The 26314-nt window shown below is 37.7% G+C and overlaps 3 protein-coding genes across 3 annotated transcripts in view; 2 read left to right on the top strand and 1 right to left on the bottom strand.

Annotated features, from left to right (window-relative positions):
• LOC109044729 (uncharacterized protein in vnfD 5'region) overlaps positions 1 to 26314 on the top strand; it is a 354911-nt gene that overhangs the window by 28110 nt on the left and 300487 nt on the right. The window lies entirely within an intron of this gene.
• Positions 7013 to 11588, top strand: LOC109044673 (uncharacterized; the record flags this gene model as incomplete). Its single annotated transcript, XM_019062498.2, has 2 exons — positions 7013 to 7152; positions 9158 to 11588. Coding segments are annotated over 2 exons (1284 nt in total), but the record flags the coding sequence as incomplete, so codon positions are not given.
• On the bottom strand, positions 12620 to 26283 carry Spg7 (SPG7 matrix AAA peptidase subunit, paraplegin). Its single transcript, XM_019062497.2, has 12 exons — positions 25715 to 26283; positions 24803 to 25072; positions 23276 to 23413; positions 22003 to 22239; positions 21280 to 21444; positions 20241 to 20392; positions 18865 to 19084; positions 17641 to 17803; positions 16391 to 16701; positions 15913 to 16032; positions 15315 to 15500; positions 12620 to 14204 (listed from the first exon to the last, which is right to left on the bottom strand). Exons 1-12 carry the CDS (start codon positions 25892 to 25894, stop codon positions 13986 to 13988), a joined length of 2361 nt encoding a protein of 786 aa, XP_018918042.2. The 5' UTR covers positions 25895 to 26283; the 3' UTR covers positions 12620 to 13985.

Raw genomic sequence — 26314 nt, 5'->3', positions numbered from 1 at the left:
ATCAGAGGAAGGAGGGAGGGTAGGTTCCGAGCATTTTTTAAACGGGCAGTAGGGAAAAAATACCGGCTTGGAGTGAAATGCTCCGTCGAGGAAGGCCGCCTCTCCGTCTAATAAGCACCTCTTGGGAAGTTGCAGGTTGCAGCGTGGTGTGAAACTTACTCCACTTACGCTACTACACCATCGCCCATTCGAGGTGGGCTTTTCCTCTCGGATGATACTAATCGGACCACAAACACCGCTGCCACTTATACTTACCGGTAGAAAGCATTTTAAAAAGAACTAATTTAAACTCAATATGGCAGCATTGTTGTGAAAATTATCCAGTGGTTGAAATGCTCAATAAATCCCTGGTAAAAATTGGCGATAGGAGCTGCGTTTCAAAATACCACAAGAGTTCTTACAGCCGACTGAAGAAGGCAATAGGGAACCATATAGCTAGCTGTGGAAAGTGGGAAAAATCATACGGCCGGGCCACACGAAGCGATAAAAAATTATACAGCCGGGCTATAGTTCCTATCGCCGGGCTTTACACTTTATCGTCATCGGCTATAAAAAATTGTGTAGAAATTCGTGTGCTTTGTAAATCCTTAAGTTTGTTCGGAACCACCTTAATATTTACAAAACGCACATTATATTTTCCTTTACTGCATATTTTTGTTCATCAATTGAAATGAGAATGATCCATACAGAGTGTGCGAACATTTCAAAGTCATGAGTTGAAAAACGCTGACTCCACGAGATTAAATATTAGAGCCTAACACAAAGCGGAGCGGCGGCGCACTGGCGCCTACAAACCTAACAGGGATACTTCACGCATTACGCAATGCTTGAAGTATCCCTGTTAGGTTTGTAGGCGCTGGCTGCCCGCCCGCCGCGCCGCGCAGCAGCGTATCACGGCGCTTGAAGCAACTATCTCACACCAGAGGATTCACAATCCAGATTCATTTTTAACATGAAATTTAGAAAATTTCGGACACCTACTAATTCTTCATTGACGATGATCAAGGTACAGTAGACTCTCGATTATCCGATAAATGTGAGGTGGGGAAAATTGGATGATTGAAATTGTTGAAACAAGATAGAAAGAAATGTCATTTCTTGCACTTTTTGTAACCAGGAAACGCAAGCTAGAATTTCCTATGATATTAGTAAAATATCGTCATTTAATGGGGGAAAAAATACAAGAAACTAATACATAGAGGTTCAGTTACACGATCAAATATAGAGACATCAAACTGAAGTTCTGATTGGTGGAAAAAGACCTGACGTGAGGATGCGACCAATGAGAGGCCCAATTTGATGGCTCAATTTTATCGTGTAACTGGACCTTAAATTTTGAATTTTTTGCCACAAAACCGGTCTCTGTTGTGTCGTAACATATCCGGAAATGTTTCGTTTCAGCGGTAAAAAAATTGTGTCGAACAATCGTGGCATCTCTGAGTTCTAGCGGAATGTATTTTTCTGCATGTCACCGATAAGTCGACACTTATATCACTCTTTCCGTCAACTCTCTCGGTTTCCGTTTATCTAACGTCCAGCATTTGAGGACGCCGACGGCTTTTGACTCGATCGACGTGACCAGACGATGACGTAATCTCTCGTAAGAATGCATACGTGCAATTCGCTTACACCTCCGTAACAATGTGTGGGAGTCGGATGGAAGTTCTCGGAATATGCATGAGGCGAACGGTAGGAGCTCGGGGACTCGCAACTTGCTCAACGCAAACAACGGACTCCTCGGTGAGCGAGCGCCTCGAATTTGCATCCGAGCGTGATGAGTGTTGATTCGTTGAAAGTGAAGTGCGTTTTGTTTTGTCTCCTCTAGCCACGCGGAAAGAGTCATTGTTGCCAGCTGTTGTAGAAACTGAGACTTGGGAAAAACACTGGCGAGGTAGCGAATTCTGGAAAAAAAAAACACATTGGATCTAGAGTCAAGACTCTTAAAAACATCGACAAGAAAAAATACTCTTGATTCAATCAGATTCGAGCTTAAATCAAGAACCAAGCTTCTTAATTTGAGCGGATTTCCTTTTGATTAAAGCTTAAATCTGATTGAATTAAGAGTCCTTTTTCTTGTCAATGTTTTCAAGAGTCTGTACTCTAGATGATGTGTGTTTTTTTTTTCCAGTGAACAGCAAATTGCGGAGGAAAAATCCGGAAGAAACCAGAGTGCTTTCAATTTTTCGTATATGCAATTTACACGACACCAGAGTACGCTTAGTTGCATTCAAGTTGTTAGTTGCGGTACCCAGGTATTGCGGGCGGCGAGCCCATGAAAAGCGTTAACGGAGAAATTAGGTTGAGCGAGGAGAAAGAAAGGAAAAAATTGTAAAGTCATTACAAATTTTATGCGCCATTAATCTCTTGACAAAAGCATCCATTGAAATAGAAAATAAGGACACTGGAAAACAGTCTTGGATCCAGAGTCTAGACTATTAAAACATTTGACAAGATAAAATACTCACGACTCAATCGGATTTTTGCTGGAATCGAGAGCCAAGCCTCTTAATTTAAGTGAATGGAGAATTTGCACGGACGTTTTTTATTGCTTCATCTGAGAGTGGCTAAAAAACTGATTTCGCAGTATTTTTTATATTTTTTTCTGATTTGTGAACTAATATAAAAATAGGTTTTAAATAGAGAAAAGAAACCGCTTAGTGACGTCAGATGGCGGCATTTCCCATTTAAACAAATTTATCTCGGCAAATTCGGTCACATTATATCTCCTCCAATAAATTGTCCAATTCATGACCCACGGTCATCCTCATGATCAGTTCACCTTGTTGCATCCAAATAAACGCGAAATTCATCAAATTTCTGACACCTGCGATTTCTCATACTGGAAAAAAAAACACATTGGATCTAGAGTCCAGACTCTTAAAAACATCGACAAGAGAAGGTACTCTTGGTTCAATCAGAATCTAGCTTAAATCAAGAACCAAGCCTCTTAATTTAAGCGGATTTCGTTTTGATTCAAGCAAAAATCCGATTGAATCAAGAGTATTTTTTCTTGTCAATGTTTTCAAGAGTCTGGACTCTAGATACAATGTGTTTTTTTTCCAGTGCAAGCAAAAATCCTATTGAACCGAGAGCATTTTTTCTCGTTAAACTTTTTAGGAGTGTAGACTCTGGATCTAAGAGACTGTTGTTCTAGTCGTTGGAAATCCTGTTCGGAAATTCCCTCTCTCGAGAATCCGACAACGGCCGAGGATCTCGAAGTCGGGAGCGCGCTTGGACCCAGACGGGCGACGAAAAGCGCCTAAAACAACGAGCACCGTGATTGACTGGTCCGGGGCCGGCACCGGGTTTCTCCGGCAGCGACGGCGGCGGCGCACAGTGGATCGAGTCAATCAGAGAGGTCGGACAAAATTTGGAAACTTTAAACGCTTACAACTCCGTTTATACAAAACGTTGAGGTTCTAAAAGTGGTTCCATTGGTTTCCTCGTAAAATTTCCTTCTAAAAGCACCACTTGAAATTTAAAATGTGACGAAATAAACACAAAAATTTGCAGTTTTGGTCAAAAATTTCATTAAGGTTAGCGAACATTGTACTTTACCCAAAAGGTAGTAGTACTTCAAATTTTTCGGTAGGTGAAATGTAGCCAAGTGCTGGAAATGATGTAACATTTTTTGGAAAACTTACATTTTAGTGATACAATTTGAACAAATTTTATCGATTTGGTTTCAAATTTGGTCGAATTTTATCAATAAAATGTAAGTCACAATGTGTGTCTTTAGCACAGTGCCCAAAAGGTAGTAGTACTTCAAATTTTTCGGCAGGTGAAATGTAGCCAAGTGCTAGAAATAATGTAACATTTTTTGGAAAACTTACATTTTATTGATACAATTTGACCAAATCGTATCAATTTGGTCAATTACCAAATCGTATCAATTTGGTCAATTACCAAATCGTATCAATTTGGTCAATTACCAAATCGTATCAATTTGGTCAATTACCAAATCGTATCAATTTGGTCAATTACCAAATCGTATCAATTTGGTCAATTTTAGCAAGTTACTCAATTTTATCAATTTGGTATCAAATTTGGTCAAATTTTATCAATAAAATGTAAGTTTTCCAAAAAATGTTGCATTATTTCTAGCACTTGGCTACATTCCACATACCGAAAAATTACATGTCCGACCTCTCCTATTGACTCGATCCACTGTGCGGCGGTGGGATGATTACATTCAAAACGGAGAAAAATCAGCGACAATCACGCGATGCTGCCAACGGGACGCGATCCGGCCGGAGATTACCGGGTGGCTCGCACTCACCTTCATCTCCATACAAACCGCTTATCTGCATGGGGTTCCCGCGGGGAGTTACGCGGTTCTGGGTAAAAGGATTGTCGCGCATGCACGGCCGCCGGCTAATGAGCATCTATGACAGTCATTGTTGACGCGCACAGACGTTCGCTGGACGTTGGGCCTACTCGGACGTGGACGATGACGACGGGCGCTCGGTCATGCGGTGTTGTTTGGATTCTGCCGCGCTAAGGAAGAACGACGTATCAACATTCAGATGTTGCCAAGTTTCTTCTGATGAAATATTGAGCTTCGAAGAAGGTTATTAATGTTTTTTTCTTGAAATATTCGAGAGTACGGATATATCGGTAATTTTGAGGGTAGGGCATGGCGCTTATAGGGCCCAAAACGGCAACCAACCTATAAATTCAAATTATCTGTGAAATAAAAGCGAATTTCCATTTCAATTTGACAACGTTCCTGAGTCTCCGGTTTCTATCCCATTAAAATACCACTGTGCATATTTCAAACGCAATTACCGCGCCGAAAACGATGGTGTGAAACACATCAGAGAGATTCACCACGGTGGACCATAGTGTCCCGGTGCTCAGTCTGAGCAACTCCGTTAAATTTTTCACGGGGGATCATACGGACTACATTTCGCTTCTTCCTGTCCTCATCTCCGTCATTTTTTCTTCGCCGTCTTCTTAAAATTTCTTTCTTCTTCTTTCTCGCCTCCTTCTTATTCTCTTTCTTCTCCTCCTCCTGCTTCTTTTCTCCTTCTTCTCCTTCATCTCTTCCTTTTCCTCCTCCTTTCTGCCCGTCTCCTTTTTTTCGAATTTCTAATGCGTCCTAATCTGACTTATAAAAGTTCCGAGACTCGAGTCTGTCAGATTGAGGTTAAAACAGGGAATACTTAAAACTAGAAAAATAAGCAAAAACTAAAAAGTTTTAAGGAGCAATCCGGCGATGTTGCCTGAACGCAAAGCGATGTGCGAGCTTTCTTTTTCGGCTCGGGGCCCGGGATGGGTAATTGAAAAGCAGAAAAGCGCATCGCTTCACGATAAAAAGCGCACGCGGCACCTGCCCAGCCTGCCTCCCGGAGTCCCGACTTAATGACTTTAAAATCGATGTCACCTACATGCAGCCTCGATCGCATCGCAACTCCAGTAATGACCTCCTCCTCATTCCGTAGATTATCGCTAGGTGGCGCCGTAGTTGGCATCTTCAGGGAGAGAAGTTTTTAAGATACACGGAATTTTCCAACTTTTCCATGGGTTTGAAATGGTGTTTCCGCATGATAACTTCATACAAATGATTTAACAATTTCCTTTAGGCGCGAAGTTTCTTGAAACTGATCAAATTTTTCGACCTGCGGCAAGAATTTCAAGGTTTCACGGGGCAATTTAGTTAATTTTAAGGACGGGGCAAAATTTCTTGACTTTTTAAGAACTTTGTCGCTACACCGCTGAAAAATCTTCAAGTGAAATTCCGGGCGCATTTCTTTCCGGAACCAATTTTACTCCCGGAAACACGAGAGATAAAACATGCGGAACGAAATCTACTCTTCATGCGGATTAACCCTTTTTTTGAGCGTATTAATGCTAAAAGGAACTATGTGCATTGGGTTTGTGTGCAACATAGTTCCTTTTACCATAAATACGTCCATTTTTACAGAGCGTAATCCTTAAAACTGCTCCATTAGACGTATCAGTCTGATCGGATATCAAAATGTATGATCGGGGGGAAAAATAGTTTATTGATATGAACATTTTTCCCAAAGGAGAACTGCAATTGGTTTTAACAGAAGCCGTAAGCGGAGCGTCCTAAAATACATTAGCAATGCAGGGAAATCACGCACATTCTGACAACCGTGACGAAAATCGCTCGTTTTCATGAATGAACGGAGTTATGAATGAGCGAGGACAAGTTTACGCTACAACGAATACACACGCGCCACGGACGGATGCGTTTGCGTAAACAATCCGGACTGTCGAACTGTGCGGGAGCCCGTGCATTCTCGTCGCAATAAACGATTTTTACCATCGATATGGCAACTGTGTCTGATTGAGGGCTTGAGCCGAGGGGTCATCGACCGATAAGCGCCGCAAAGGTCGGTGAGCCACTACGAACGACCTTGTTCGTTTGACCCAGTGACCGGAATGAGGATCCCGAGTTAGGATTGGAGTCGTCCTTTTTCCTTGTTGATGATGACGTCAGTTGGTTACAGAGTGTCTGACTGACTGAGAGTCTCTTCAGATTTTATGATTCTTGTAGAATTTTATCAAAGGCCAGGACCGTTTTTTGTCCGAAAATTAATTCGGGGAAGGCAGGAATAGGCTACATTTGGTGAAGAAACAATTTGACGCTAAAACTGCCGTGCTAATGAAAATCGCCGTATGAGCCATCAGGTGTTGCCAAACTTCCTTTGACAAATCACGTATTTTTGGGAATATTTTTAAACATTTTTCTTCTGATTTTTCAGAAAATTTAGTTCGTAATGTGATCTAAATAGTCCAAAAATTGTAAGGATAAATATTCATTATTTTTCTACGAGAATAAATATCGGTGTCAAAAAACGCGTTTCGGGCTTTCAGGAAGCGACTCAACTCGACAGCGACTGCGTGGCTACGCTAAATGATATTTCGCCTTCAATTTTCGAGGCAGGCCAGACATCATACATCCGCATCAATATTCAATTATAGTCGTCGGTTAAAGGCGGATTAAGATATTTTGGATTTTGATTTCCTCTAAAGTGTTTAAACACTATTGATTTCTTATGGACTACTATTTTTATGTTCACAGGTTTGTTTGGGGGCCCTCTTGCACATAACACTAATATGGGCCAAGGCAGTGGACCTCTCCCAACAAGTGGGTTTGAAAGACCCATCGCAGATCCAACAGTAAGTATTCCGTTGTAAAATGTATAATGAAACCTACTTATTAAGCCTCTTCAACGACGACTTCCGTACAAACTAACAGTTTTTCTGACGATTTTTGACAGAAAGTTTGACTCTGATTTCATAGATACCCGTTTAGTGAAAAATTAATGGCAATCGTCTAAGATAAAAAAAATAACTGGGATAGTGAATTCACGAGTGTCAATTTCATTGATGAAAATTAGAATACTGGTGGTGGGTGCGTTCAAATTTATTTATGTTTTTAAACCACCCTTAGTGAGTCAAAAAGTCAACAATCATCTTCTCGCTTTCCCGGAACTTTAATTTTTCATGGCGGGAAAAATGATAAAATAAATGAGGCTTAGTCAGTTTCCAGAATCTAAAAAAATCTCAATCCACCCTTTTCATCCATACAGGCAAAATCTGAGGGCAAAAATATTCAATCTCATCTCATGGACATTCATAACATTATGATAATCAACGGGACATAGCCGCAACTCAAAGAAGGATAAAGATCTTATGAATACATTTTGAGAGATATACTTTTTCTGGGATTCCACCGAACGACAGTACCTTAATTGCATTTTATTCAACCATTTACTGACCTTTCTCTTTCTTTCAGGCAAGAAGCATATTGGAGATTTTTAAGAAGTTTCGTCACAACATTACATTTTCGTGACAGTTGAAATATAAGAGTCGAGTCACAGAAACTTAAAATATCCAAAATGTTATCACCTTTTCCCACCATTTTTTGTTCCTTTAAACAGGGCATCCACCCACTAACTAATGTACTCTTCAAATCTCACAGAATAACATTTTCAGGAAAATGACCTACCAACTTACTGGTGCAAGAAATGAAACTTTCGAAGTTTTCATTTCAAAGGGTAAGAGCAGTTCTCTGCGATAGTGTGGGGACCATACTTGAGACTAGAGCCAAAAGGGTTGAAATTGGGCCAAAACAGAACAATAGGCACTCAAACCTAAGGACACGGAACATTTGGGACTCAAGAATCACGAAATCCTCGGACACAGAATGACATCGCACGGACTTCAAGAAAAAGTGAATGTTGACTTAAGCGGTCGACGGCTGCAGAAAACGAAGCAACATCGAGCACCATCTCATACCGTGGACTTTTGACTAGTAACATATTTATTCAGTGATCAGCAAGACTGGACTTAATATAGTTTTATTCCTAACTTTCAAGTTTTTAGTGCATTTGAACATTTATCCCGATATTCTTTGAACTTTTACCTCAGCAATCCACACTAACATACTAATCCATTTAAAAGACAATTTTAATAAGATCTAACGCGAACTGATCAAAAACAAGAGACTTACTCAATTGAATTCGCCGGAGTAGCGATGAAATGTTCGAACTTTGAGAGTTGGTTCATTAATTTTCTTCCTTTTCCATTCTATGAAGTTCCAAAAAAGATTTTAATTATTTTTTGAAGAGTCTCAGTGCATTTACTTATTACTACATTTAAAGTGACTTTAATGCTGAAAAGACAATTTGAAATGTGTGTGCCTCCTCAATGAGTGTACAGGAATAGTGCTTAAATGATCTCTTCACAGGACCAAGTTCCGGACAAGACACACTTAAAAGCACTCAATTTCTTTGCTACTTAATTATCCATTCAAAATCTCAGTGGGATAACTTCCTTTCATTTTTTTCACCACCGATCTGTAAATTTAGCTCCCTTTCAACTTCATTTTAGGAAGAAAAGACAAATATTTTTTAACGCTTCCTCTTAATAAAAAATCAGCGAAGGTGTAAACATTGAAATCCACAGACATGAGTGATAAATTTGCAAAGATTATTCTTGGAGCAATTAGTTTTTCAGAATTTCATAATCCAACTATTATTATGACAGACATCAAATAGACCTCGAAGGGATTCCGGTTTAACGAGAAAGTTTCACTCCAGTTACATTACAGATCGGAAACATTATGTTGATATGACTTCACGAACAGGTGGAATTAATACGAACTGATTTGTGTTTTTAGGGTCGCTGAGAAGCGAATCGGCGACTACGGACATGATGAACACCATCACCCACACCAAAAGGGCTACTGGAAGAAGAAACTCATCTGGAAACCCGGATGGGTCAAGACCTGGAAGCCTGCCAAGAAGCAAATCTGGAAGCCATCGTGGAAGCAGATCTGGAAGCCCATCTGGGTCCCAACACAGAAAGCGGTATGGAAAGAAATCAAAGTCCCTGACTGGAAGAAAATCTGGAAGCCAATCTGGGTTCCGATCTCCGTGCCCGCATGGAAAGAGGTGAAAGTTCCTGACTGGAAGAAAATCTACAAACCTATCTGGGTGCCGATCAAGGTCCCTGCCTGGAAAGAAGTGAAAGTCCCTGACTGGAAGAAGGTGTACAAACCAGTTTGGAAACACATCGAAGTTCCTGCATGGAAAGAATACCAAGTGCCTGACTGGAAGAAAATCTGGGTGCCAGAATTGATCAAGGTCCATGTGCCAGGAAGCAAACCTTTGGGTAAAGACGATCACGGCTGGGAATACTTGGCTCACGATCTGTGGAAGAAGAAGGTAGTCTGGAAGGTTCACTGGAAGAAGATCTGGAGAACCGAAAAGAAACAGATCTGGGTGCCGTCCAAGAAGCTCGTCTGGAAGGAAGACTGGGTGCAGATCTGGCGAACTGAGAAGAAACAAATCTGGGTTGAGGACAAGAAACTTGCCTGGAAGGAGGCCTGGAAACAGATCTGGAGGGTCGAGAAGAAACAGATCTGGATCAAGGAGAAGAAACTCGAATGGAAGGAAGACTGGAAGCAGATCTGGAGGCTGGACAAGAAGCTCATCTGGGTCCCAGACAAGAAATTAGAATGGAAAGAAGCCTGGAAACAAATCTGGGTTCCTGACTGGAAGGAGATCTGGGTTCCAGCCTGGAAGAAGATCTGGAAGCCTGTTTGGATCTCAGAATGGTTCCCTGAGCCAGAACACCACCCACACCACCACGAAGAACACCATGAGGAACACCACCACGGCTGGGACAGGAAGGATACTGGAGCGACGCAGCTTGTCGACACCGTCCAGGTGCAACAGCAGCCAATCCAGCAGATCGACACGAGGCCTCAGCCATTCCAGCAACAAGTGATCCCGCAAGGATCGTTGCTCCCTCAACAGTAAGACTGATAGAACTCTCGTTGTTTCACCATTGCTCCAGGGTGTCGCGGAATCTCTCTAGACTATCTCGCTCCTCAATTCCGGTAGGAATGAAATACCTCAAAAAATAAAATAATCGTAGCATCTCAAGTACCTGGCAGGCTCTTTGGGAAAATTCGCTAGTCTGATCGGTGTTACGAGACTTTCGAATTTCACCAAAGAGAACAGCTCACGGTTCCTATTGTGAGGATTTTGATTACCAAATGAATAATAATTGCCAGAGACATCGAACAGATCATCAGAAAAAATGAGCTAGTTGTAAAGAACCCTTTCTGCAGCATCATGATGCCGAAGGCATACTGTAAAACCAAAGATGAAGCTGAAAATTATCAAAGTTCCAAATTTTGTTGACACCCTGTAATGCCATGAAATGACGCGAGGTCATTTTTGTGCCACAAATACATTCAAAGCTTCCAACTTTATCAAGTACAAAACTAAATCACTGCCTTCAGATGTTGCAGCAATATTGTTACAAGCTTGTTCCTGCCTTCTCTCTCCATACCAGTTACTCTAGTACCTACAATTCTCTCTAAAAATATTGATTCATAGATTAGAAAGGATTTATTCTTGAAAAAGTAAATATTTGTTCATGCTTGTACCTGACCAAAGTTACGTCAACGATCAAAATACCAAAACCAGAATTGTTGCGATGCTAAAGCTGTGTGATATTAATAACAAAACTGCCCAAGCAAAATTGTTGCAATACCTACTTAAAGCTGTGTAATTGTTACTTGACAAAACTTATGATGTTCAGTTCTTCACCTTTTGAAAAAAAAATGATTGAAATTAGCTCCGAAAAGACTTGTGATTAATGAAGATTGCTGGTTGATTGGAATTACTTTAAATTAAAGTTGAAAGATGCCAAACCAAGACAAGATGAGTCATGACACTTTCTCTGATTGTATACGAAGAAAATCGGGCAACACTTAAATTGATTCAAACTTTCGGCCGCTAGAGAGGGGACATCATTTGTTTTTGTTCTTTAACAATCTTGTTGTTATTTTGTTTTCTGAATTCATTTTGCTTTAGTTTTAGGAAATTGTTGTAAATATTTTTTTACAAACACTTCAAATGTATATAATTAGCCGTAAGCTCTAATTGTTACTTAGTATTTAATGTTACCAAATTTGTTTCTTTCGCCACAACCTTTGCTATTTCTTCGCTGACGAGCGATTCTTTTGTAAATAATTTCCTCGATAGTGATAATATTGTAATTACAATATGATCATTAAAAAAGATAAAAGAAACAAAGAGTAGTTATTATTTCATTTCCATTTCAACAGTGTTCTGCACCCTGCAATTACGAGAAATACAGAAACCAGAAATAGCAAAAACATGAATTACTATTGGCGTGAATACTTAGAGCAGTGCACAAAAGTATGACTCAGCTACAGAGTTTTTGCTTTGAAAAATTAAAAATAAGCTCTTAAAAAATAACTGATGAGTAAATTTTATTATTAACATTAATACTTGTGAGATGAAAAATGCCCGTGAGCCCGGAATTTCTTTAATTTCTCTTAAATTTTATGCAGAGGTCTGAAATTTCTTCCTCGGCTTTATTTTGATGATCTGCACATCATTTGCGTATGCAAATCACCAAGTTTTTAATTTTCCACACTTCAAAAAAAATTGTTCATGATAAGACTAGGCCCCCAAGAAATCAAGCATTCGGTAAATGGTAAACACAAATCCTTTTAAAAAGAATTAGAGAAACTGATAATGAAATTTTGGATGATGCACTTCATTATTTACGAAAAATACAGCAACACATCGTTGACCAAAGTGCGAAACCACGTATCTTCGTTTCCAACGTTGGAGACTTCCTGTCATACTGTACTTTTTCTTTGGAAAAATAGTCAAAGTATTTTTTTGAAAACTTCTTAGATTTTTCTTCTGTGTTAGCAGAATATTCTGTGTGCATTACAAGCTGTAAAGCTGACTTATTCCTCTTCAAAAAAATAAATTTGGAGCAGAGATTTTGGAACACCGCAATAAAGATACAAGGGTTTTGCATTATGGCCATCGACATATTTTTGAAAGGATGTGAAAACATCCATTGAAATCGTCATAAAAGGACTGATTGTTGTTCTTCGTGAAAAATAATAACTGCTATAGAAATCAAAAAGTCAAACTTGGTAGTGTTAAGGTTAAGGCAGATGCCACTGGCTCTGAGGTCCCGGATTCAATTGCCAGTTGGTGAGAGGTTCCTATGGTACTTAAAAAACCTGTCATGGTGGCCTTACATGGATGACCAAGTAGAATTTTAGAGAATAAAACATGAATTCAACAATATTTCCATTTTATTTTGATGATCAACGATCGTGAAAATAAAAAATAAAACAGCTCATTGAAAAATAAAGCAAAATAATCGATAAAAAATCATGAAGACGTAAAAGACTAGTTTTTGATAATACAAGGTCTTCGTTTTGACGGACTTACATTATTCATTAGACAACAATGAGACGAATTCTAAAATACCAATATTAATTCTTGGGCGTGATTTGTGCCTGCTTTGGTTCCTTAAACTGTCTTGCACCCAGAGCATAAATTGCTGAAGGGCTAAATATAACTTCAATTTGGTGTATACAATGATGAGCTGAATAAGTGATTAAAACCACAGGATTTTCCATCAAGTATCACTTCATTAGCATTCTATCATTTGCAACATTAGAAAGTTACAAAATCTAGTTTCTAATAAAAAAGCCTTTTTTTACATTAAAGCTGAGAGCTTTAATTTACAGGCTGATCATGGATGATACCTTCCAAACTATTCCTGCTTTTGATGATTAAAAAAATTGCAGTGCCATTGGTCTCATTACTTAAGACTGCTGAAAGTGTTGCTGGACGCATTTACATATGAGAAGAATTAAACCGCATGGTAGAGCACACCTTTGTGTGATAAGCGCACAGGCAAATAAAAAACAAGATCTATGAAAGCAGACTTGATAAAAAAATTCAAAAGAGCTACGCGCCTGGGTAAAATGAAGGTCTACTATGAACAAAAGTAGATAAAACGAGATCAGAATTCTTCCAAGCTCCAAGTTTTACTACACTTTGAGATGTTAGCTCATTATAAAACATTATAAAACATTAGTCTTAGCCAACTTTTAATTGTTGAGCTATGTCTACTTACAATGCTGGCACAGTTAAGGAGGATTCCTTAAAAATGTTCCTTGTTGTGATTTTAAATATGTGAGACAAAGTGCCTAACCGTACTGATGTTATATATGTATTCTCTCTTAGTCTTCACCTACCTGTCAGTAAAAATAAAAAAATAGTTGACTTTAAATTTTCAAATGCTGAAAGCAACAGGGCACTTTATGAAATCATTGCTGATTTATTCTTTAAGGGCTGATTTCAGAGTTAGGAGTAACAAACGGTCACCAAAAGACCGATTTTCACTTAAACTTGGACTGCATTACATAAAAAAGAACCATTATTTCTAGCTCATTTTAAAAACAATGATTGCAATTAGTTTTCCTGAGCAGATAAGTGCTTTCATGGATGAGTTTAGAAATATTAGTTCTTTATTGGGTAGAACAGTTCATCTTACAATTTATTTTCTCAGCAGTGCCTAAGTCCTCTTTGTTCAAGCAACACCGGAAACAAAAAGGAGGAAAAGGAAGGATTCAAAGTCATTAAGATCAGTTACTCTTTAGATTTTTTAGATGAAAGGACCTTACTGGATGTTGATGATTTTGGAGAGGCGGCTACGGTTTCAGATTCTGAGGACTTGTCCGAGTGCTCAACGGAAGCCTCAAATTCCACAGGCTCGATGAATTTCTTGTTTGGGAATGGTGGTGGTCCTATGATTGAGACAACATCATCATAATTCAAAGTCTCTTTCTTTAAAAGTTCTTCAGCAAGCTGTAAAACAAAATAAATAACATTATTTATTACATGAAAAGTGGGAAATTTTTCATGGACATTGTTTTATTTATGAGAGAGACAGGGGTAGCAGTTGATCATGAATATTTCATAAAAAAACAAGCAAAAAATCTCTGATATGTTCCCTCAGCTGTTTTCTGTGTTGACGTGTTTTTAAGTTCTCCCAAGAAAATGAGTACCATTGAGATGAAAGAACGATCAATTTTGAGAAAACTACACTACGGCTAGAGAAATGATTTATAGAAAAACTATTATCTTGCTTTGTGCTTTGACAACAGGTGCATTGACTAAAGGTGTCACAGATTAATCTTTTCTAAATATGTACGGCCCCTCTCTGCCATCTTGTTGTTGACCTGGTGCACCATTTGTACGCACTGCCACCAGTAAACTAGAATTCTAGAGGCAGGTTACCGTTGCTGGTGTTTAATATTGCACTATATACTACATGTGATCCGGTCTGTGAAAAGGGACCTTATCTTCCAAAAATTCAAATTAAAGTTGTTGGTGCCACTGCAAGGGCCGAATTTTATCGGCTCTTTCACACGGTGATGCAACATCCATCCATGAGTCCAAACCTCATCACCAGCTAATCAGAAGCGCCAAGCTGGACTTAAGTGCAGTTGAGGCTCGTCATAAATATATTTAAGTAAGGAGAAAGAGCCAACAAATTTCGGCCCCAAAAAGAAAATTTGCAAATTTTGGTGCAAGTTTCGGCGCCTGAAAGCTTAAATATTGAGGAAGATGATCCTGAAGTTCCAAGACAAAGATTCTCAAGTTATAGGTTAAATTTAAAGTGGAAGATACAGTCCCATTCAGAATTTTGGCATGAACACAGAGAAGGAGTAGCAAGCTCCTTCTGGGACAAAGATATTAAACTAAAACCATGAGTAGCTTGTTCCAAAAGCTTTCAGGGAACGTTTCCTGTTGAGAGCTCAAAATCGCTAATTTCAAAATCTTGTTCTCTTTGAAACTTTTCTCCTAGAAGATAAAGTCCCTTCCCAAATATCCTGTCATATATGTAAAACAAATATGGAAGCACACAACACCAGCCTTTTTACATACATTCCTGATTCAATTGAGAACACTTACAGCTTTTAATTTATCTGAGTTATTCCTGAGTAAGTCTTCAGTTGATCTGTATGCTTTGGCAACCAATCTCTGGATCTCCACATCCATTAGAGCTGCCAGTTTTTTGCTGTAAGGTCTTCGACTTTGTCTGTCTTCTTCTTCAAATGAGACTAGTCCAACATTTTCGCTCATTCCAAACTGTTTTACCTGAAATACAAAAGTACCACCCTTTATCATCAAATTTTATTCAATCTTTCCAAGACTCGATTTGTACATACAACATTACTAAAATAAAATACTCAGTAATTACACATTTTGAGAGCAAACTAAGCTATTCTGCAAACATGATTTCTCCTGGTAGATTGTTGTTGGAAAATGATGATGATGATGAATATGAAGAATGAATTGGAAGATGATCAATTGGACGTATTTCTGGCAAACGGAACTATGTGCATTAAGACATGAGCCCTGAGACCCATAAGAATGTATGCATTTCAGGGCTGATGTCATAATGCGCATAGTTCTGTTTGGCAGAAATATGTCCAATTAATAAAATTGGCAGTTAAAAAAAATATTAATTTTTAAGTAAAAATAGATTGAACAATAAATGGGGACGTACCTGAGCAGCAGCCATTTTAGTAACTTTCTCTAGGTCATTTTGTGCTCCAGTCGTAATACTGTCAAAAGTGAGTGATTCGGCTACCCGTCCACCAAGAGCCATACACATACGATCAAACAGCTGAAATTAAGTAATCATGCAATTAAAGACACAGAAACCAACAAAACTTGCCATAATTTAATTTTAATTTTGCCGAAAGAGCTACAAAATTGAGAGACACATCATTCTTTGTCAATAGTGGTTCAGCATTAAAGACTGGAATAGACACTGAGGAAAGCGCTCTCCGTGAATTTTCTTTTCTAGAGAAATAAACTTTAAAATATTTGACTGAGGCTCCACGATAAAAGCGAACACTACTCAATAGGAAATCCGTGTTTCTGAAATTTCATTTTTCAGTAATTGGCTATCAAAAGTCATCAAATTCAATTTTATAATATTAAAAGGTTGAAAAATCAAAATAGACGGATGAAAGCAGTACCTCTTCTCGTGTGTAAAGTTTTTGGTCCGTGGGGATATACTGAGCAAATCCCAACGCCATAGTGGTTCTAGGTACAATGGTAACTTTGAGTAAGGCATCAGTGTATGGTAAAAGCCAGCCAACAAGTGCATGACCTGATTCGTGATAAGCTACGACACGCTTTTCAACAGGTGACATTGCATGACTTTTTTTCTCCGTCCCACCAACAGTCCTTTCAATGGCATATTCGAGGTCTTTGTCTTGAACTGTTTTTTGCAAGCTCCTTGCAGCATGCAAGGCAGCCTCATTACAAACGTTTGCAATATCTGCCCCTAAAAACACAAATATTATTAAATGGCAGGCATTTTATGATGTTATTCTTAGTAGATCTTTTTAGAATCAAACCAGCATTTGATGCGTTACATCAATTAAGTGAAAATTTTGGGTAAACTTTTGATTTTTTTCTTTTGCTAAAAAAAACTACAGCTCTGACGCAGTTTACAGAATCATTTGTACAATTGAAAATTAAAAAATTTCAAGTAAAATAATCTAGAAAAGAAAGGAAAAACGATTTGTAAATCTGCTGTTATTGTAAAAACGAGTTTGCTTGGTCTCATTAATATGAATAGGTTGAAAACTTTCTTTTCTTTTCAATACTTTGCGGGTGGATAAAAAAATTGTGTTATACCTCAAAATATCCCTGTTTTACGTTTCATTATTGTTTTTTACGACCTCTCCCGAATTGAGTTGTTTTTTGACTGATTGCTTTTTTCTTTCTATGGTACATGTAACAATGGCTAACGTTTGAAACCACGTATCTCCGTTTGCAACATTGTAGATTTCCTGTATTACTTTATTTTTTTCTTAGAATAACTAGTCAACGTAATATCTTGAGAACTGCCTTGATTTTTTTCCTCTATTAGCAGAACATTCTGAGTAAATTTCATGCAATAAAGTTGGCTTGTTTCTCTTTGAAAAAATAAAATTAGGACCGGAAATTTTTAAACACCACAATTGAGATATGCGGTTTTGCATTTTGGTCATTGATAATACTTGGACTGTGAAAGAATCAAGGTATTTATGAGTCGCAAGAGTGGAATGAGAAAAAAAGAGGATATTACAGTGAAGAAAAAGCCAAGAATATACTATAAATTAAACATCGTGACATTGAAAATATTTCAGATATTCAGAAGAAATATTTTTCACTTTGAGAGAAGAAAAACTGAAATTTTATGAATGAAGGAAGTGCAATACAATGAGTTAACACATACCACTGAATCCTGGGCTTAAATAGGCTAAACGTTTTGAGTAGGCGCTGGGAGGTTTCTCTAGTTTTATTCCTTTTAAGTGTAATTCAAAAATCTCAATTCTTTCCTGGAGATTTGGTAGATCAATTAGAATATGCCTGTCAAATCGTCCAGGGCGCAAGAGTGCCTGCAACAATGAGAAAAAACCGATTATTTCCTTGATACTATCATTCATATGAATGTTGTGAATGAAAAGTTCCTGTATTACATTCTACACTCAAAAAAAATTCAAAATGAGATGGGTTCAGTTGAATCAAGCGAGGGATAGTGAGAGATCAAAATTGATTGTTTCAAGTTTTGGTCTGCTTACATCTCATTTAAACGGAAACTGACCATAATAATGTAGAGAAGAGTTGGATATTTTTCTACTGTCAGTACTTATCTTTGGAATCATTGGCTCTTTTCTAGTAAAATGATCCCCTGTCTTATCTACAGATGAGCTTTTTTGCCAAAAACTTCTTATGTTTTTGACTGCAGATTATATTTTAGTAGACAAGTAGAAGTTAAGGATTCTAGAGATGAAGAGCAAAAAAGTATTGAACATATTTCGTAGCTTCTGGGCTTATACTTGGATGTGAAGGTTTAATTTGAAGAAAAACGTTTGATTCTTGCAGACATTTGCATTGAGTTACAAACTTACAGAGATGCATTATGCATGGTTTTTTAATATACTATAAGAAGAAGATATATAGCCGGGCCCTGGTTAATTGCTGTTTAATTACATTTTGTACGTAAATAAATGTAAATAAACAGTAATTCACCATGGTCTGGCTATATTCTCTTCTTATAATACATGTAGGTACAAACTACCTACTTAAATATTTTCTAAAGAATGGTTTCCTTGTTAGTAAAAGGCAGAGTTCTTCCTGGATTTTTTTTCAATTGTTCTGCATGAAAAACAAGTACCCATATTCTCATTGGCCACAAAAAAAACATATATGTACATATATTAGAGGAAGAAAGTGGTAGGGAACAATAGCATACTACTAACAAGTCGTTCTTATAGCGCTTCTGTGCGCTCAACGACACCCAACCACCACTGATAGCGATCCTGCCAGAGCTCTTTGGTTGCCTTAAGAATGTCCTAGGACCGTTTCTTCAACTGCCATACCTCAATAACAATAACAATCGGGAACAATAACGTATTGATTAAAATTTATGACTAAAGCTAAAATACATGACACTTACACTGTCCAAAACTTCCGCTCGATTTGTAGCGGCCAGCATTAGAACACCCTCTTTTGAGGCCATTCCGTCCATCTCGACTAAGAGTTGATTCAGCGTTTGCTCCCCCTCTTGAGAGTGCCCGTCAAATGGACCACTACCTCCACGCTTCCTTCCGATAGCATCAATTTCATCGATGAAAAGAATGCAAGGCGACCTTTTTCTGCCTTCTTTAAATAGATCCCTAGAATCATTTAAACATAATTGTTTCATTTGTATTCCGTCAAATTTACCACAGGTTCTTAAACTTTCGACATCATGACAAATGTCGTCTGAATCTTTTCCCGACTGATTTAGAGCTCAGCATAGATTTTAGTTGAGCTATGCATTAGATATTATGAGGCACAAATCAATTCATAATTGAGACAGTTAAGTCTATGAAGGGGAAGGTGCAAGAAACTATGAAGAAGTGAGTGGACCAAGAGTTTCTCAAGAATTTGGAAAAAATGTTGGTGGTTGTTTGAACCTACCACAGAGAAATTAATGTTGAATGGGGTAAAAATAAATATTTTTTTCAACCTCATGGTTCGGATAGGTAAAGAATAATTCAACGTTCCAGAGATTAATGATTTTCGAAAGCTTCAAAATTCGCCAATTTGAACCTCAAAGAAGGTCCGAAACAACTTTTATGGATTCAAAGTGGTTGATTTTTCAGACAATTTTTTCAATGTAAAAAGGAGTCCTGAAACTAGCTGAGTTTGGTGGTTTTTGAATCAACACATTTAATTAAGAGAGACAAAATACAATGGAGTCTTGATTATTTTGATATTATTATCTTGATCAATTAGGCAAAAAGTAATAGTCAAAACACAGCCCTCTGTATAAACGTCTAAACGTCTTCTTGAGTGTTACACATGCTAGGCCTCAAATGATTTTTACATGCTCTGAGTAAGCAAACTTACTTTAAACTCAAAGATGCAAAATATGGACTCTATAGTAATTATACAAGACACCATTTCAATTGGATTCGCTCTTATATAAACCGCTAGTGTCCTCCTTTCCTAATTTTGAGGAAACTGCAAAAATTGTACACAAATCTTTCAATCAAGCGATCAAATAGTATCCAAATGATGTCCTTTGAATCCTTCAAACCTACAATCGAAACTTCCAGACCCCTCAACCCAAAACTCCAAAAAACTCATAATATGAAAAAACGGACATTGGCGGTTTTAGCAGAAATCGATTTAATTAATAGTTGGTTCTTCATCAATTAAACTGGTATCATTATCTGGGTTAGATTTGGTTCCAACTAACGAATATAATCAAGAACCTAGTACATAGAAATTAGAGGAAAACCTTGTTAAGAATAAGTATTAATTATACAGGAGAATAATTTTTACCTGACTCTGGCAGCACCCAGCCCTCCAATTTTTTCAATGAACTCTGATCCGTTCATCGACAGAAAAGGAACATTAGCTTCGGTGGCTACAGCTTTTGCTAAGAGTGTTTTTCCACAACCAGGTGGTCCTAATAGTAGTGCTCCTTTTGGTACCTGTGAAAGGGATAAACATGTAAAAAAAATTTCTAAGTAATGAGACATTTTAATGAGCTTAATTGAAATATTAAGTTGGTAAACAACAAGAGAAATAAGTGTAATTAGGACATTCCCTCTTCTTCCGAACACAAAGCTTCTGGAGACCGAGCAGGCTACTTATGCAATGCCTACAGCTTTCAGTTGTTCAGAGATGTGACTGGAGTGTGGTCAATTTATGAAACTTCATTAAGATGATTCGTCAAGCTCAAGTGACGTGGTCGAACTGGCATGCGATATATCGCATTGATTGGGTCAAAAATCTCGGCAGATTTTGAATTTTTAGCAAAAAAAGGACAATAGCCCCTGCGCATGAGCTAAAAGATCATTCTAAACCCAAAAATTGGCCAAATTCAGAGAAATGAAAGCAGAATAGTGTTTGGAAAAAAACCTTGCATTCAATACAGAAATCGATAGCTGAATCAAATGGGAGGTTTTTTTCCAAACACTATTCTGCTTTCATTTCTCTGAATTTGGCCAATTTTTGGGTTTAGAATGATTTTTTAGACTCATTCGCAGGGGCTGTTGTCCTTTTTTTGCTAAAAATTCAAAATCTGCCGAGATTTTTGACCCAATCAATGCGATATATGCATGCCAGTTCGACCACATCACTTGAGCTTGACGAATCACCTTAAACTCAGGTATAAAAAAACTTAATATGATGGCAAAGGGGTTCACCAAATAGTTGGCCTAGCTAATTGCAGATATCAACAAACTAACATATTATGAGAAATTTGAGGCAAATTTCGAAGAATGATGACCTTTTAATTAGTATAGACTTGTCGCAATTGAGCAAACATTTTTGCAAAAATTTTAGGAATATTAGATAATTCCAATGAAAACCTTACCTTTGCTCCAAGTGTCTTGTATCGATCAGGGCTCTTTAAATAGTCAACAAATTCAGCTACTTCAACTTTAGCTTCCTTTAAGCCAGCTACATCTGAGAATTTGACACCTTTACCGACTCCTAATAAAGGGTCAACAAGCGTGAACTTGGCTTGCCGTATGGTTGACTGGAGTAAAAAACAAACATACATAATTAGATGTCTGAGAATATGTGGAATAAACTTCAAGCTCAAAAATTCAATTTTATCTACAAATATGTGAGATAGCATTGGCAAATTAGAAAACTAGCAAGAATTGGGTTCAATATTTTTTATATTACAAAGCGCCCAAACAGCTGATTGAAGCTCACTAACTACCGCTTGCAGTTTCCAATTTAGGTGGTTATCCAAGTATGCTTCTATAAATTATACATTTTTGGTTACACTGATTTGAAAGAGATCCTTGATATGAAATAAAAAAAAATAGTAATGGGGGGGGGGGGACACAGATGAAAAGGAGATAACAGGGATTGAGTCTTGGCTTCAATAACTATTAATCTCTTAGCGTAAAACTATGCTGACAATGAAGCTTGCTTAGATCATTTCTGTGATCAGGCCACTAAATTGTCACTTATTATTATTGGTAAGGAGTCATGGGCAAATATGACGATCAAGTACGGCATTTTTAAGACAAAGTTTTGAATAGCCTTGGATTACGAAAAACATATAAAGAAAATATATACTTACCAAAGGTTTATTCATCATATTTGATCCGAAGGAGCTGAGCTGAGGGAAAACAGCAAGCACAATAGCTCCAGCAATAAGAATAGCAAGAATTTTTCCCAGCGGAAAATCATCACTCCTCTCATATACAATGGGAACAGCGGATTCTATTCGGATACCAAGTTTTCGTTCGACGTTACGCAATTTTTCCTCAAATTTATTGACATCGCTAACATTCATAAAGAATGTCTTGTAATCCAACTGCAAAACAAAATTTCATACAAGTAAGGAAATAGTTTTAGGAAATACACGTCTGAGAATCTCTTCTTTTATAGAGAAAAATAAAATACAAAACTGATTGTGGTTTGATGCTTGAGTCGTTGAGACCAAGCAGTTCGTGATTTAGCCAATATGCATTTAAATTCAGTATAAAAGTAAATATAAAACATATTTTGAAAAAAAAAAAAAAAAACATGAAATTTTGAGAAACGGTGGCTAAATTACCAACTCTGTGTTTAGAGAGAGACTACTAGGAGAGAACTACCCCTAGAGCCTCAAGCAGAATTTCAGTCGATTTTCGATTTTTCCATAAACATGTTTTTCAACTCAAGCTGAACTTTTTAAGGACAAAGAGGAAAACACCTTGGATGATAAAGAAAGGATGTTAGGAAAAAAGAGCCTCCGGTATCTAAGATTGCATTGACTGGGCACTTCCATTTTATGTAAAATTTAGCAAGTTTTGGACCCGTGATTTGCCCTCTCAGAAAGATTTTGTTTCATTGTTTAGAAGCAATTAATGAATTAAAATTAACAAGAAGAAAAGAAATAATATAGTGTGCATGGACAAAAGTATTGACTTAAGCGTCAGTATATTTTTAAAGTTTTTTACTCAGCTTTCTGGTGCATTTGTGGAGGCATTTCTCATTTGTTTCCAGTTATCTTTCAATATTTTCTTAGATCTGTATTCAACAGAAGTGTTTGCTTATTTGAACAGTGTCAAATCCTGTGATGCCCAAAAAACCATGATGCTGATGAAATACCAATTTTTTTTCCTATCAAGGAAAAAATCTTAGGCAGGAAATGTTTGAAATTCCACACTGTGATTCAAACCTTCCCTAACGTTTTCTGAAAAATGTGATGCACAGAAACACCTCAATGCCTACAAGAATCAAACTGTCAGGAGAGATTCTACAAACAAGACCATACTATCCTAGACAAACAGATAAACAGAGAAAAAGTGGTATTCAAGTATAAAAATAAAAGATAAGAACCTTAGAGAAATTTATTTTCTACTTACTCTTTTGCCTTTGATAATAGCTCCTTCATGAAGATGAATTGTGACAATATCAGAATCTGGCCGAACGATCACTTCTTCTACTTCTCCTTTTGCTAACATATGATGCACAAACTCATTCCAGGATACAAATCTCAACATCTGCACAGAAAATTATGATTTGAAAAATCGTTGCATTTCTAATTTTATTTTATTGAGGGCGTAAGACGCTTTATTTCAAAACCAAGACTAGCAATTCTAGCACCCGTAAATAGACTTAAGCCTCATTGGTTGATTGGTGGACTACTGGTTGAAATAAAACACCTCCTGTATACAATCATCCATATGTTTTTATTTATCTACAATTTAAAACATTATGAATGGGCTGATTATTTTGAAAAACACGTCTGGTTTTTCAAGTAAAGTGTACTTTATTCTACGCCAGTTTTTTCATGAATCGAGTTTCCAGAGGGTAAGTGCTGGTGTGCAAATGTCAAAAAAATTCTACAGACACTCCTTTATAGAGAGTAGGTCATTTTGACAACACTCGAACAAATGTTAATTGAGTTGAATTGGGATTCAAATGAGGACCAATTCGGAAAAAAAGTCATGTCAATTTTTTCTTCGTTTTTATTCCTCCCCTGCCTTGGCATATTATATAGGTACCTAACTAAATGGTCAGTTGCTGAATGACTTAGTACTAAATCTCTACCTTTGTATACTCAAAAACCAAGGGCAACCACAAGTTACTGGCTGCATTTGACAACTTCTTGACTGATGTAAGATAAATGAACTTGTTATTTTGTAAAATGCTATCAGTATTGTTTTTCCTCCTTTTCTTCATCTTTTGCTGAGTACCTCAAAAATTTCAAATTCTACTAGGTACCTATGTTTCTATTCATGGGCATGTCAAAAAAGTGGAAATATCATTATATCTTTGCATCATTACATATGTAGTACGGGAGAATGACCTTCGTCCGCGTTAGATTCGTCATATCATTACGTAGTTTGCCAACATTTGAAAATCGCAGCGCATGATAACACAATGGACCTGTTGCAAACTTTTGCTGGAGCAAAAATAAGAGATTTTCCTCATAGATAATGTCTGAAAAATCATGATGAGCTTATTGGCAAACTCTGAAATGCACTCCTAACTTCACAATCTGCATGAGAAATTTGCGTTTTTTTAAGTTTCCCGCTTCAAAAAGGATACCACGGCACAGGTGAACATTGCGTTGGAGGAATCGTTACATTCTGCATTCCTACTCTGTGCCAACGAGGCCCCTTAAAATTGCCCCCCCTCCCCCCAAAAAAATCCCAATTTTTCTGTTTGGTGATTCTTTGAAATTTCAACGCTCGGCACCGGACTCTAACTTTTTCATAAATGTGCCTTGAAATACAAGCAAAAAGTCAATTTGGCCCCTAAAAACCTTCAATGGCCTCTAAAAATCGAGCTTGATGGGCCAAACGGCTCCTTAAACGCAGTTTTAAAACACAGCTTGGAAATTAGAGGGGCAGTTAATAAAACACTCCTCAACCAATTTTACTCACCTCTGGATTTTGTGAGTTTCCTGCTAGGATCGAAATGAGTAAGTAGCCGAGCAGCGTAAAAAAAATAGCCTTCGAAAAATATGCTATCATGTCCTTTTGCTCATCTTCTTTCTTTTTCTTATCTTCGTCATTGCCTGTGGCTTTTTGGTAGTTGTGATTCGATGAGTGGAATAATCGGACCTGGAGATTATTGATGCCATTTTGAGGAGGAAATGACCGACTGATCAACTGGTTGACAGCTCGAAACTCTCGGTTGATGTGGCGTAATACCTGAGATGAAAATAGAAATCAACATGGTAGATGAGTCAGCCTTAAGATTAGATGATGGTCCTATAAAAAAATGCTTGAGGATTTGTCGATCAATAAGTAATTGAGTATTTAAAGCCACATTTTTCGTAAATCTCTTCTCACTTCTCTTGATTTGGACTAATTAATGCTAAACAGAACCAGATACAGGTAGGAAAGAAGGGGCGTGCTTGTTAGTTGAGGGCCGTAAGCAAGAATGGGAATTATAAATCGCCAGTGACATCAGCACCAACGACCGAGATAGACAATACACAGAAATTCTCAGGAGCCAGAGCTACAGGCAAAAATAATACGGCTTTGAATTTTGAGGACTCCACCGATTTGATGGACACCGGACAAAAATTAGGGCTTTTTTTATCCTAGCCATAGAGGAGTACGATAGAATGCGTCACTTTTTTAACGCAGTCCACTGAAGCAGTCCAGCCTGTTCCTGGTATTCCAGTAGGACGCTCGGATCCCTCTCACGAGGTGGGTCGCAAGCTGTTACGTGCTATCCTAACCTCAGTCGATCCACTATGAAACATAGAGATCCCAATCCATCGCATTCCATGGACAAAAAAAGCCCTGTAGAGAACAAGTGGTTACCATCCAATAACAGCAATTTACCTTCTGATTTATACTATGAGGCCTAAGGAGATTGCTGACGGTTCCAGCACATGATTGACATAAACTTCGAGTCAACGCAGCATTATGGTTCAAGATGGAAATATTGAGAGGATTGCGCTTTATGCCAACGCGAGACTTGGTACCAATTGCTCTCAAGTTTCTGACGATTTCAATACCCATGCCGCAAGTTTAGATTCCAGAACCGCGACAGAAACTAATCGTATTGATGGTGACCTGGTAAATTTGAAATCAAATATCACATTTGATGATGTTGACAGGATCTAGCAGGAAATCTGAGACTTGGAAGCGATGTTATCCCACAAGGTGAAACCCCAGAGGGTGATGTAACAGCATTGGCTCAACACGACACAATGCTAGACAATGAGGAAAAATACAAATTGGAAAATACTTAAAATTGAACCTGGGAATTTTGAAAAACCGATCAAAAATTTAGACGATCACTTTAATTCACTATTCACGAAAATGATTATCACCAATTACTAGAGTGCTGATAATGGACACTGTTTGTTGTTATTGTTTTGAGGTTAACCCGTTATCCTGTTATCATTTTGCGTACAATGTTGCCTTTGCTAATTTGAA

The sequence above is a fragment of the Bemisia tabaci genome, chromosome 10 (assembly GCF_918797505.1).
Source record: "Bemisia tabaci chromosome 10, PGI_BMITA_v3".
In the NCBI taxonomy this organism is placed as follows: Eukaryota; Metazoa; Arthropoda; class Insecta; order Hemiptera; family Aleyrodidae; genus Bemisia; species Bemisia tabaci.
This window is presented reverse-complemented; position numbering and strand designations above follow the sequence as displayed.

Coding starts and splice junctions, on each gene's coding strand:
- Spg7 (XM_019062497.2), bottom strand. CDS start 25,894: ATGGGTATTGAAATCGTCAGAAACTTGAGAGCAATTGGTACCAAGTCT. Junction 23,414..24,802: donor GAAACTCACAAAATCCAGAG/GTGAGTAAAATT, acceptor TTTTCTGTGCAG/ATGTTGAGATTTGTATCCTG. Junction 14,205..15,314: donor ACTCAGATAAATTAAAAGCT/GTAAGTGTTCTC, acceptor TTTGTTTTACAG/CTTGCTGAAGAACTTTTAAA.